At 39.8% G+C, this 14,384-nt stretch overlaps 1 protein-coding gene across 10 annotated transcripts in view; it reads right to left on the reverse strand.

Annotated features, from left to right (window-relative positions):
* Window positions 1-14,384, reverse strand: part of TNS3 (tensin 3) — a 238,425-nt gene that overhangs the window by 69,392 nt on the left and 154,649 nt on the right. For all 10 annotated transcript variants that reach the window (XM_075083811.1, XM_075083812.1, XM_075083809.1 and 7 more), the window contains one exon: window positions 2,395-3,648. In XM_075083811.1, the coding sequence (XP_074939912.1) occupies window positions 2,395-3,648 (1,254 nt within the window). The remainder of the gene's footprint in view (window positions 1-2,394; window positions 3,649-14,384) is intronic.

Consider the following 14,384-nt stretch of genomic DNA (forward strand, 5'->3'; position numbering starts at 1 on the left):
AGGGTGCAAAGAGGGAGCCAGGCTCTCTTCCATGGCGCCCAGTGACAGGATCAGAGGCAATGGGCACAGACTGAAACACAGGACCTTTCCTCTGAACATCAGGAAACAACTTCTTTGCTGCAAGGGTGACTGAGCACTGGCAGAGGTTGTCCAGAAAAGTGGTTGTAGATAAGAGATAGTCACATGCCATCTGGACATGGTCCTGGGCAACTGGCTCTAGGTGGTCCTGCCTGAGCAGGAGGGCTGGACCAGATGATCTTCAGAGGTCCTTTCCAACCTCAACTACTCTGCAATTCTGTGATTTCAGTAGGAATATGGGTGTTGCTTTGGAGCAGAGATAGAGCGCATGGGGAAAAAATTCAATGTCAGAAACAGAGCAGCTGTTCATAGCAATTAGCACTTACATGCCACTTTCAACATACAGATTGTTATTACCACCTTCTTTCAGAGACGTGTACCCTATGTCTAATTAAATCCATCAAAGAGGATGACTTAAATTGGAAGTGGATTAGGAATCAGTATGCATAAACTTATGTTTGAAGCTATGATGTAAGTTTGAAGTATGATGTAAACATCCTGTAAGGATGTTCAGTATTTCTGAGAGACAGGTTTAAAAAAACAAATGGAAGAGACATTAGCCCTCCTTTTCCCTTGCTAAGACTGATGAAGGAGAGAGAAACACCTTGCCAAAGGCAAGGGCATGACAAAAAGTGAAGGAGCTTCCTGACTCCTAAACTCTTTCCTCTTTCATACTATGTCCTGTTGCCCCCCACAAATTACCCAGGATTCTAAATGCTGTCTGTATATTCATATTTAATGCCAAATTCATCACTATCTTTAAAACAAATCCTCTTCCAGAATGTGCCCCAAGGACTCATATTCTCACCAGTCTTTATTAGGGCAGGAAGTTTACCTACTTTACCCAACTTTACAAATGGAAAGGAATTGACCATGACTCCTACTTCCTTTCGTAGATGATCAGAATCTATGATTTGTACCTTTAAACACAGAATTGTAAAAGGTGGCTTATTCTAAATGACCCATTTATCCCCTTCACTAGCTTTACTGTACACCAGACAGAAGAGTTTTCTCCTGCTGGAAAAAACTCATTTTCAATTTGTCCTTCCGCTAATCATTTGGAAAGATTCAAGAGAATTACAAACTAATGAATTTAATCCTATAAAGGCCAGAAAATGCATACCATGTATTAAAAACAAACAGTGAAGCAGCTCACATATATTCATCACGAATTTCTGGACTTCTTTAGCCCTCAGTTACTCTCCTAAACACAGAACTGATTTCACCCTCTCTACAAGAATCACCATCCTTGATCACATAGGCCTGCACATTAATGAAGCCACACACTAGTTCAGCACAGTCATCATCGAATGGTTTGGCATATCCAACTGCGCTTGAGCTGAAGCGGCCCATTTGTGTCCAATGAGGCCGTGGACACATGTTCTGGCATGTTGGCTGATAACTGAATCAAATCCTGGAGACACAAGCAAGTCTTTCACTGCACCAAGACTGGAGGTAGGACAAGGGAGAAGACGAAAAGGGAAGGGAGGGAAGGGAAGAAGGTATGTCCTGCCAGAGGAATTAGACCACACAGAATTTTCAAACATGACAGCAAGACCAGCAAGAGCTTGTTTGTCACAAATTTTAGCTACAGCATTAATGAAAGGTTTCAGTGGACTGAAGCAGAGAAGGACTACTCATCCTTTTGCAAAGCTGCTAGTTCTAGTAACATTATTTAGGCAATATAGTCAGCAAGTGTCACCTATTTCATTCCACCAGGTGGTTTTTTTTCTGCAATCATATTAGAGCCAGAAATAAGCAAGCACTGTGACTTCTGAATTTCTAAAAAGAGAAGTTTCAGAAAGAGTATGTTTTAGAATACTTTACTGGCAAAGATTACTTTATTTATGAAAATCCTGCATAGAAATTTAATGCCCACAGCATTACACTAAATTTGAAGATAAAATTGCCAGTGCTTTTTCTCCTACTTTAAGTGGAAATCATAAAAAAAAATAATAAAAAGCAATCATAAATCATAAACCATTTCACTACAGACGCCTTCTAAAAATGCCTCAGTGTAAGGAATTACTTTGTTATCACTTACAGCAGCAAAAAATCCCAACTGATGATCTATAACAGGTAAGAATTTGCTGAACAGTACTTTTTTCAAGCAAAAAAAAAAAAACCTGCAAAACTCACTTATATCAGTTTGATTCCATAACTCCTTGGATTGTTATGTAAAGAGGGTATCAGAAATAATCCCTTAGTAATCATCCTGAAAGTTGTAAGTCATGACCTGAGGTCCTGCTGTACCATATCAAGAACACAAAAGTGCAAGGAAAAGCATTATATTCTGAAAGCATTAAAACAGCTTACCATGCCGGGGGGGATTCCTGTTTGTGACCTCTAATTTGTCATGGAAACCAGGACTCCTGCTAAGCCCTTCCACATCTACATCAAGGCTGGTGAAGCCATTTACTTGATTTCTGTCCCTGGTGACAGTGTTAATGCGGGTCGGGATAGGTTCAAATGTAGGGTCTAACTCCAAGATCAACCTGTTCAGTTGTTCAATAGACTGATCAATATCCATAGTTGGAGAAGCTGGCAAGTCTCCTGCATTCCGCCCTAGATCCAGGCCATTTGTGTCCCTCTGAGGCACTGGCCTTGACTTAAAGCTCTGGGCACTGGCATGTTCTGCAGTTTCAACAGCACCTGGCACGCTTCCTAGCCCCCTCTGCACAGCATCTCTGCTGCTGGATCCACGTGTCGGGGTATCTGGGACCCGGGACTGGCTCTGGACACTGCCTGAATTCTCCACAGTGTTATGAATGCCAACCCTAATTTCATTCTCTGGGGCAAAACCATATTGGTGAGCAGTGACCATCTGCTGCTGGCGTACCCAGGTCTGAGTAGAGTAGTTACTTGGACCATAGGCTTGAGGCTGGGATGAGACAGAAGGGTTCCGTTGCAATTGCTGAGTTGACTTTGGCTCAGTGCTTCCAAATGATCTCTCATAGAGGGGATCCACGCCAATTCCTAGGTCTGGGGCAAAAGCATTTTGATGTTCCTCCCCAGTGTTACTTCCAAAGCCATCTGAAAGAAGTGAGTTCTGACTGCTCTTGTGGCAACTAAAGTTCCCTAGGTGGGTGGAGTGCTGCCCTTCTGAGGAAGACAAAGTCCCAATGCTGTCCACGCTGTGAAGGTCATGACTAGGCATTTCGTCATCCAGAATATCAGTCTCCCTGTCCTTCAGTTTGGTGTCTCCATTCACATGAACTTGAGCTGGCACTATGTGGCGAGTCCCACTGTACTTGCTTCGGGCATCAGTCATACCCGTGGTGGTGCTGACAGAATCCTCCAGACCACTAAGTAGCTGGTCCAGTTCTGCCTTCTCTTGTGGGCTCAGATCCCGTTTGGCTCCTGGCACAAGGCGCTCCTCAGTCTTGTCTGTCCTGATGGAAGCTGTTGAGTGTCCTGAATCACTGCTGACAGACAGGGTATGATCACTGTGATCAGGACTGCCAGCCACAGGAACACCCTGAGCAACACCAGGGATGCTGCTGTCTGAAGAGCTCTTCTTTCTCACTTTCGCATACAGACTGCCATCGATGGGACCTTGGGTATGCAGCACTGTGGAGAGATAAGTAATAAGGAAAGGGAGAGAAAAGGACAAGACATTACATAAGGGCTTTGACTGGTCTTGTACCACATGGCAAAAGTACTGCTAATACTAATGGTATTGGTTCTGCAAAACTAAACTGGCTCTACAGTTACAGCATCAACCAATGGCATTATCTTCTTTCATTTTACATTTACATTTGTAACAGTTTTCTTGATAGAAATATAACATGCCATTCATAGCTCAAGATCAAATACAGTTCTTTTTATGCTGTTTTGAATACATGTTTATGGCTCCACAAACTCTTCATACTAATTTGAAGACTTACACTATTACGGTGTTAGATACTTGAGAGGCAACTACCATGCATTCCATTCAGAGCAAGAATGGTAGGGACCTACCAGCAATACTTGCCTTGAACATATATCATGCAATTACCAGTTCATCCATTTCTACTTGATGATCTAACTATACTATGAAGAATCATTTACTCCTCTTGGTGGTACAAGGAGGAAACAGCCTTTCAATCAGAGCTGTAGTCTGTGGAATACGTCAGGCCTCTTCACACAGGCACACATGAGGAAATGTTAAGACTATGGAATTTCTACATGTGTAGCAGATCTGGTTATGCTTTTCACATTTCAATAAGCAAGGGCATAGCCCCTTAAAAATCAGAATATAACTCCTTCCTCATCAATGATGGGAAGAACATAACTTTATTTCTGATCTCTGAGGTATTCACTGAACTAAAGTTTAGGAATAAACATTCATAATAAATATGGGCTAGAACTTTCCATTTAGAACATCTTTAGAGAATACAACAATTCTGCAGGAAAAGGTATCTAAGTTTAAGGCTAGGTGGTAGGAACAAATTCCTGCTTGCAGTTGCATGAGCACAACTTAGCATGCTTCATTGACATCAGTTATGCACAGAAGAACTGGGTGAAGCAAGTTTTACCTTCTTACAGGGTTAATGAACTCAAATGGAGTGCTTCACTGAAGTGACTATATTATTTTTGATCCCAGAACTGTTACATGGTCTCCAGGCATCCATGAACCCTGCTGCTTCTTGCTATCTCAAGGTGCACATCCTGTATTTTTAAATCTGATATATTGATTTGCTTTCATGCTGCAGCCACCAGCCCATTTTAATTATTTCTTTTCAATAATCAACAAAAATGGATGCAAAACATACAGTAGGAAGTCAAGCGAATCACAAGTTAGAGACTAAAAATCTCAGCCTTTGAATTGTCTCCTATATACACACCTCTACATGTTTTAACACATATGTAATATTTTAGATATTATGCTTTATTGCTAACAGAAATCACGTAAAATATATACTCAACAATAAGAAATAGGAAATACATACAAAATAGGTAATTAAAGTTGTTGAAAAAAATCTCTTTTTGCTTCCCAGAAAAAAGCACAAACTTGAGCAGATTTTTATATACAGTCAGGAAGTAAAAAAATCCATTTGAGTTAAAAATACTGCTGTGAGAATAATGTCTTCCATGTTATTTCAGTACTACCAACACTGGCAATGGATAAAACCACAGAATACTGAATACAGTGATTTCCCTCTGGAACGTTTTAAAAGCTGAAGAGTTTATTTGAATCCAGCTTATTTTATCCAAACCACTTTTTCCTACCTCTGCTTGTCATGGCTTTTTAAAGCTCTCCTTGACATTACAGATCAAGGAGAAGAAATGAAGCCATGGGGGGCACATTTTTATGATCCTTTATTGGAGTTTTTTGTGCAGCTCCCACACCCATTACACAAGTTAGACCAACCTGAGGTAGAGTATGGCTACTGGGCTGTTACCCAGCGCTGAAAATGAACACAATTAATTCTGTTTCTTATGAAAAGCTTTAGGAGTAAATATTTCTGCCATCCACCAAGCCAAGAAAGTAAAGTAGTGGTTCTACTTTCAAAGGATTTAATGCTCATTTAGCAAAACATTTATATTAAGCAGAAATTTCTGAATAGCTATTCCAGCCCATAATTTGATAATAAGAAAATTGGACCATTACTATTTAGGAACAGGCAGATTTTCATTCCAGAATCAGAAGAGCCATGGAGAGCCCAACGCATTTCAACATCAACTCTACCACACATTTTAAAAATATACTTAAAATGGCATCATGATCATGAAGCTTCTGAACCAGGAAGCTTTTCTAAGCAATACCATTCTAGAAAAAGCATTATTCAGAAATTGTACCCATGATGGCAATGAATTCATCAGTTTATAATGGCAAGAAAAGTAGTCTGGTTGGAAAAAGCCTTCATTATGGGACACACTGCCAAGTTTCCATCAGTTAAAATACTTACACACTGGAGGTTACATGATAGGTTTAATACATCTTAGCTAATAATTAAAGGACAACTTTTTAAGGAATAGGTACTATTACTTGTCTAATGTTGATTTTAAAAACAGCACATGCAAAAGACCAAAATACTCCTTTTCAGGACAAGTCATCAGGCTAGGGAAAAAAGAAAGCAATTCCCCTTGCCGAAGAATTTCTCTATGGGCAAACTGTTAGAAGTTTGCTGAAGTTTATGATGTGTAAAACCCATGCTGAAAAAAGCTGCTACGCATGAGGCTGAATGTCTGTGTACAGATATTTAAAAACAACATTTATGAAAAAAATAACCACATCTAAGGAAAATACAGCCAACCGACAGCTTCTCAACCTCTTTCATGCTGTGATTTCTCATAAGCTCTCACTACTGACTAGGACAATGAAGCACACTTGGCAATTCATGTGGAATTATTTAATGCAGTTACCACAATAAATTGCAAAAATTAAAAAGCACTAACTCTTACATGATTTTTTTTCTGTTCTGTGTGCTTAGTTTTGAGTTTAAAAACTAGAGAACAATCCGAAACTGCTTTGAATAGTTGAATATTCTGGCACAAAATAGACTTAAAGAGGTTACAGGTCTGAACTGGAACACAGCTAAGTAAATACAGGACTAGTACTCTCAAATCATTAAGAGTCACCCTGTCTGACTTTTCTGTTACCCAAAAGTAAGCAAAGTGCTGTAAATCCTTCAAACATGCTAGTCAGCCATAAGTACCTCACACCAGATGAAACATTCTAGCATGCAGATTTGGTTCACCGTACAGAAACTTTAAGTACAAAATCTGTCAAATTCTTAAGTACAGCCATGGAAGCAATGGAAAATCTGTGCATTTCCCTCCATTAGCCCTCCCTGTACCATCATGCAGTGCCATCCAAGCACAGCAACAAGAGTACAGACAAGAAGATGGACAGACTGCCAGTGGACTATTGACCCAAGGGTCTTGCACATGTACAAGTCTGAGGTGGTTCAGAGATAACCCTGCCCAGTTCTTCTTCCACTACTACAAAATTATCGAATCTATTCTGCATGTTGCCCGGAACACTGAGCAACCACAAACCAGCTGGGGTCTCCCAACTGTGAACTGTACAGCTTCCATGCTTCCATTCTGAAGAAGAGGCTGAGTTCAGCTTACCAGTAGTATCTCAACTTAACTTTATGCCATTTTATTGGGGGGGTAGGGGGGGAATCCACCCCCAAAACAAAAAAAAAAACCCAACCCAAAACAACCCAGAAAATTAAATGTAAACAACAAACCTACAGTCACATAAGTGGATTACAAATCTCAAGAATAGTTTATATCCCCTCTTTATGTTTCCATTTAGGATTTTTAACATCTGTACAGTATCCCTACACACAAATTGGGAAATGTGCAAAAATAATTCTTCAATGTATTATTAATTGTGTTAAGAATTAGCACCACTGGATATAAATATAAAAACAACTTTCAGCAGAGGATGGTGTTTTGGTTGCTTATGATCTTTGTTTGCTGTTTATATATTAAGTGTGCAAACTAGAGCCCTCAGATGCTTGTTTCCATCAGACTTTGCATTGGATACAACAGCTTTAAAATATTCAGGAGTATGTTGGGGTTTGTTTTTTTGTTGGTTTTTTTTTTTTCCAAATTCTGAACAATTTACATTTCTTAGAGACTGTTCCTTTTGATGCTACATTACATGTCAGTACAAAGCTTGGACTTAAACTACTTCAGGATTCCAAGATGTGTGTTAAGTAAATTTAAAAGTATCTTTTTCTGATAAATGTAGAAGTTAAATAGCTGTCTTTGAACTCTCAAATGATCCCATTGCTGGCTAAGACATTTAATTAATTACTACTCAAATCCCAGTTTTAATCTGATCTATAGTTCATAGCAAACACCACGAAGAGCTTGTAAGAAGTTTCATGTTTCTCTGAATAGTTAGCATTAACTGCTAAGTGCCAAGGAAGCGGGTCAGGAATGTTTTAGACAAGTAAATCAGATGAAAGGAAGAAAAATTTTGCTAGAGGAATTTCTCCCTCTCCTAACCTGTCATGTAGATGAATGAAAATGTCTTTTTAAAAAAAAAATACTTAAAGGTACAGATCTCTACTACACTGAAGAATGGAATCTGATTGGTAGAGAGATACTACTGGGAACAAGAGTCTTTCTGAGAATTCTCATAGGGTTTGGCTCAGGATGGCCCAACACAAAATTTGGTTAGAACAGAGGCAGCAGAATTAAGAGACTGAAAGGTTCATGGCCAGGAGAGGAAAGCTTACACACAAATCTGTGTATGTTCATGAGTCTATATGTGGAAACATCTCATTTTTTATGGGGAAACTCAGTAAATCTGATCTGAAGCGTCAGCAGCAGTAACCATGTTTTTACTACAGTATGGTCCCCGTTAAAAAGAAAATCTCTGAAATTTCAGATTCTCCTAAGATGATAGACTTTGTATAATCAACCGATGACTGAGCTGCCAGGGCTTCCCAATTACTACGTGCTAATAGATCACACAGCCCTGTCAGAACACCATGGTGGAAGGGATGATGTATGCACACTAGCATCTCTGAAATATTTCAGCACCATAAAACTGGCAGCTAGGTTTTGTGGCATTCAGTGTCTCACCTTGTTACCTCAAGATCACTGGTATGTGGAATGCCAGTGGATTAAAAAGCCTGAACAGCTGTGGATATGAGTACTATCTTGTTCAGCATCAGCCTGTGTTCATAACCAAGACAACAAGCCTAGGTATACCACTTATTAAGAACTCCACAATGAAAGAAACTAACAGCTTGGAATATTTCATACACCCTGCATCATTATCTGATAAAGGTAGATTATCTACATTGGAAGGAAACGCATACACATGAGAGGAGATCCAAGAACTTGACTGAATGAGCAATGTACCAAGATTCGCAGTCCTTCATGAACCATTTAAAGTGAGCACATGGCTATACAGAAAAAGGCATTTAAGCTGCACATGGAGAATGTACTCAGAGAAGCGTGGGATCTAGACATCCTACTTAAGTATCCATATCTGAAAGTCTGGTCCACTGCCAAGCTTCAAAAAAAATCCCTAAGGCAATTTCTCAAAGCAGTGGCTCCCCAGAGGTCACACCAGTCGCAAGTAGGATGGTGATCCTAACAGACATTACTTTTGACATTTATGCTAGAACTTGAGGAGTCATATTATGTTATCTGTCTACAAGTGAAGCAAGAAACAGAAGCGCTTGGGACCTGCTGACTTTTGGCTGTGAACTTAAAGATGAATACAATATTGTTAGACTTCACAAGGAAATACCCTGTGATTGTGGGATAAAACAATTTACTTGCAACTAGAGCATTTGCTCTAGCAGGCAGCTTCTTTTTTAGAAACCTCAAGTAGTCACCAAAAATTATCATTCTGTGTTATAAAGAGAGAGAAAGTTAAGACTCACAGCTAAACAAAAATCAAGCTGCTCCTGAGGAGTCTGGATATTTAAACTTGCAGCTCCCAATCATGAAAACATGACAGACAGTGCACATAACAAATCTATTTTCAAATTTGTACAGTTGTAGGAAATCATTATTAGATTAATTTTTTTAAAATTTAATTATGACAATCACATGTAATTACCTAGTAACGATTAAAAAAAATTCTGGTGTGTGATGCTGAACAGCATTAGAAATTTAGTTTTACCTCAGACCTGTGTAAGATTTGTCACTGCAAGTCCAGTGGAAAGAATACAACTTACGTGAGGTAAAAACAATCAACTCTACCTAGAATTTTTTCCCTCCTAACTTGGTTTAAAAGGAATATGAAATGTTGTATAAGGCAAAAATCATAATTTTAAGATACAGCACTTCTGCCTGGGGGGGAATTAAATATATGGTATCACACTCTGTTGACAGAGTCAGCATTTATAGAGCACATGTAATACATCAGGGCTTTTACCCAAATATACTGTGCAGACTGAGATACATTTCTGAACCAGAGTAACCCAGGGAATACTTAGACATGACTTATTTTAAATGGAAACAACCACCACAAATCCATCTCCAAAGGTTCAATGATATCATAGTAGGGAAGATGCAAACAGTCAAAAGAAATACAAGATTTAGAATTTTATTCATGTGTATACATATATGTACACTATTTTATGTACAAGCTCTCTATATAAATGACACAAATATATAAAAACTATGTATATATGGCTTATTGGTTCATAAGACCAGGCCAAATGAAATATACTATACAACTTCAAAACACAAGGTTTTGAAGTTGTTGTTCTCATATTACACACCACCTTCACATTCTACCTTTTTCTAGACCATAATTTTGGAACACCTCTGCACTAGAGACTTTCGGAGTTCACTTTACTCTGGTCTTCATCCACATTTTCCCCCAAGAAGTGATACAACTTAATTGCAAAAGTGAAGCTATTCATATAGGGAGGGAACATTTTTGACCAAAGAAAATAAGGAATATATACTAGTAATGCAAAATTTTATTCTGTGCACCTTGCTAAGTAATGGTATTGCGGAAGCCTTAAGCATTCGATACCTCATCTCAATGCACAACTCAATCTCTGCTCTCATTTTTTGCAAGGAAGCAACACTCCGTGGGAGCAACGCAGCTGTCAAAAAACAAGGGAAGTTCACAACAGTGCAGACCTAAGTGATGCTGGAATTTAGTTAACCAAACTGAAGGGGCCCACTTTCTTTCAGCCTGACCTCCCTTCCCAGGAGCGGTTCCAAGTCACTGATCTGCCCAGGCTGAAGCTTGACAGAATTCCCACACTGAATCTGAATTACACACCCCCCCACCAGTATCAGGGACTCTTTATAAATTAAAGCGTCAGAGCAAAAGGTATGTGTGTATTTTCAACTCCCGTACCTAATACACAAAGAGCAACTTTTATAAAAATTAGGGGTTTAAATACCAACACATACCAAATTCAGTGGCTTCCTTCCAAGCCCGTGTTTCCTGGCACTTTCCTCCTTGAAATCCAAATACCCAAAGGCAGGCTTGTAAGTTAAAAAGAGGTTTCAGTCTTTCAGTGTTTTGACTTGTCCCCACAGCTCCCCCGTCCATTCACCACTTGTGAAAACACATACAAATGCAAGCCAGCTAGGTAAACACATATACCACAAATTCAGCAAGAGCTGTTCTGACCCAGTCCACCTGAACAAAAAGAAGTAAGTTGCAAATACACAAACCTTTGCACACTGTACCCTTGTTCGTGTTGCAGCAGGAAACATTACAGGAGATCTGGATTATTTTTTTCAACCTCATAAATAAATATTTCTACCTTCAGGCAAACCTGGACAAGTCCAGAGCTGCATTCCTTCAAAGTTAAATCTTTTTATGTGTGCTTGTCTTTTCCTTTCTCCCTCCCTAACACACACAGGCCCTCATTCCTTGCAAACTCTTCCCATATAATTCTTTTAAAATTCATACAGAAATACACATGGTTTGTATTTCCAGCTCCTGAACCACAATAAAGCTTCTTACCTCTTTACTAGGCACGATCAGGAACTTTCTGCAATAGTCAATCATTGGCTCATTTAAATCAGCTAATATTCTCTAAGCAAAACCCTGCACAGAGGAAAGTCAGAGTTAAGGCAAACACCCCAGCTTAAAAAGGCAAGAAATGTCTCTACTCCTGCTGTTTGAGCTGCAGCTGCTGTTCCTGCTCCTGGAGGTAAATGGTCTTGCTAAAGAAGCATGAGACTTGTATCAGCCAGAAAAAGCAAATGAAAATGTAAACACGTGGGAGGAGCCTGAGGGGACAATCAGGTTCAATGAAATCTGAACTCCTGGAGCCAAGGAGGAGTGGAAATGTGTTGACTGAAAAGGTAATTCAGTCTACAAGCTATTTCCTTACAGTGGTTCTTTTCTTAGTCTGTTTCAATATCCCAGTGAAGCCGAGTGAGTTTCAGCTCCCAGATCATTTAGCCACACACTTACATTTCCTTGCTTTTGATGTCTTTTTCCTAAAACAAACAGCCTTTAGAAAATGCTGTTCTTCCACAATGAACGATCAAGTCAGCCACTCTCATCCAAGTCTTCAAGAATTTGTATATTTTGGGAGCTCTCAGGCAAGAAAAGCTTTCTGGAAGCCCTGCAGCGATAACGCTTATTTTTATGTAGCAGCTGCTGATCTCAAGCTCGCAAACCCCAGCAGGCTTTGACTCCTTCTCTGTCTCTAGAATGAATCAGCTCAAACTAGCTGGAGTGAGCCTGTTGGTTCCTCCTTTAATGACAGCTGTATCTCACCACACAGCAGCCCACAAATTTTGCTCTAAACATTATTACAAATGTATGCATGCATCACCACCAGACAGCCATGCCCCCAGACACATTCATTTTTCTGTTTCAGGGACTGTCAACACTTTAGTGACTTCCCAGTTGAACAAAGGATAAAAGCGGCTCTTGCATCTACAAGAGACACCTACCTGTTCATCACTTATGAAAGAGCTAGAAGTTAAGTTCAAACCTAATTCAGAAAGTACACGCTTTCCTGTTCAAATGTTGTGTTTCTTGCAAATCAGTAAATGGCTGCACATGAAACCAGTCAGGACTCTGATAAAAAAAAAAAAACACAAACCACACAACACAAGCTATGCTGGCAATATTTCCGCAGAACCAGAGAACTCTCCCTCTCCTCTGGGACAAAGCAGAATTGCTTGTAAGCTGGAAACTTCCAACATCTGCCTTGAAGATACCCAAAGAAGCAGAGAGATATATTCAAAACTCTTGAAGCAAGCTGATGACACTCACTTAAGATGCAAATTTAGTTTCGGTCTCACTGCGTTTTGGTTTTCTGTGGGGAAAAAAACCCAGCTGCATTCCTTGCTTCAATTACAGGCCTCTTCTGCTCCTTCATAAGTCTGCACTGCACGTGCACACTGGTGATCTTGGACCACTAGTACTCAGCATGCTTGAATGCAGGCAGAGGCTCAACACTGACACCTGCACTAGCTGGATTACCACAAGAAATCTGGACAAGGTAAAAGCAGATCTGCATAAATTAAGTTATCCTATGGATAGTTTACGTGCAACAGATTCATTCAGACAGATCACCATGCTGCTGAAATTTTATTGTTCTAGGTAGCCTTAGTGGTGCTCCACACAATCACATGAATGCTTTGGGAACTCAAGCAAGCCCTGTATAACTACAGATTAAACCTATCCATAGATGTGTTCTCCATTTGTATTACTCAACCGGTTTTGCTGATGCTGTTATCAGTTCCAGGCTTTCTGGGGCATATCAGCCTTTGTAGTACTGACTACTTCTGGTTATGTGAATTTTCACACATCTGAGGACTATTGGATTACTGGGTGTGCCAGTCTGGTCCAGTTCAGGTATGGAACATTTAAACTCGGTAAACTAGGCTACAATATATACCTCTTCAAAGCTTTTATGCTGACTGTTGCAAGTACATATGATACCTGGTCTGGCACAGAGTGGCAGGGAAAGGGTCATGCAGATGAACTGATCATAAGAAACTGATCAAAAGTTTTGGGGAAAAAGATATGGATCAGCATTGTGAATCTGTATGATCTTAGACCTTTGCATTGCTCAATCGTGTCACTTTCTACAATTTCGAGACCTAAAACTGCTGTGGCGCAGGTCCTGATCTGGTGAACTGATCCAAGGCAGCAAGATAAACTCCTGGTTCATAAACATTCATCTGGCAATCCTTTAATACATTTTTAGAGAGTTTTTAGAGAATTACGATTTGAGGATAAAAAAATGGACTGGAAAGAAAGGAAAAAGGTATGAAGCAACCGTCTACCACTGGTTTTCCTTCCTCTGACTATCCAAGACATCCAAGCAAATGCTGATGTCCATCTAGGCATTCCATTTTAAAGAACTAGTTTTCCAACATGAAATAGCAGTAACTAAGTCATCAGGAAGCTGTTTGGTTTGCTATGCTTCTCAAGTCCCTGACTCTAACAGAAGAATAAAGGAGGCTGAAGAAAACAAGCTATGTATCAGAAAAACAAAAACTGAATAAACAGTCTGAAAGGAAAACAACTGAGGGGGTTGCTGTTAGCAAAATACTAACAAGCAGGACCCTCAGGCTCACATGAAGCCCTTTAACCTTGAATCTTTTAAGAAGCAAAGGAGAGGGAATTCAAGACCCTACAGAATCTTTATGCTGTGCAAATGCTAATGCATATTTCCCAGCCATTCAAAAGGATCACATTTATACTTTAATGATTTTGCAAGTACTCTGGAGTAAGAAAAAAACCTGCCTCACAAAGTACAGCTTCTAGACCAGAGCCTGGCTGCTGTCCAGCCAGCATGGAACATGGGCAGAGCCAGCCAGCACAAACTCACCCTTAGAATACTACTATTGCCCCACTTTTGCCCACATGGGATCAAAAGAAAATAATACTTGTGCCATGA

The sequence above is a fragment of the Phalacrocorax aristotelis genome, chromosome 2 (assembly GCF_949628215.1).
Source record: "Phalacrocorax aristotelis chromosome 2, bGulAri2.1, whole genome shotgun sequence".
Lineage (NCBI taxonomy): Eukaryota > Metazoa > Chordata > Aves > Suliformes > Phalacrocoracidae > Phalacrocorax > Phalacrocorax aristotelis.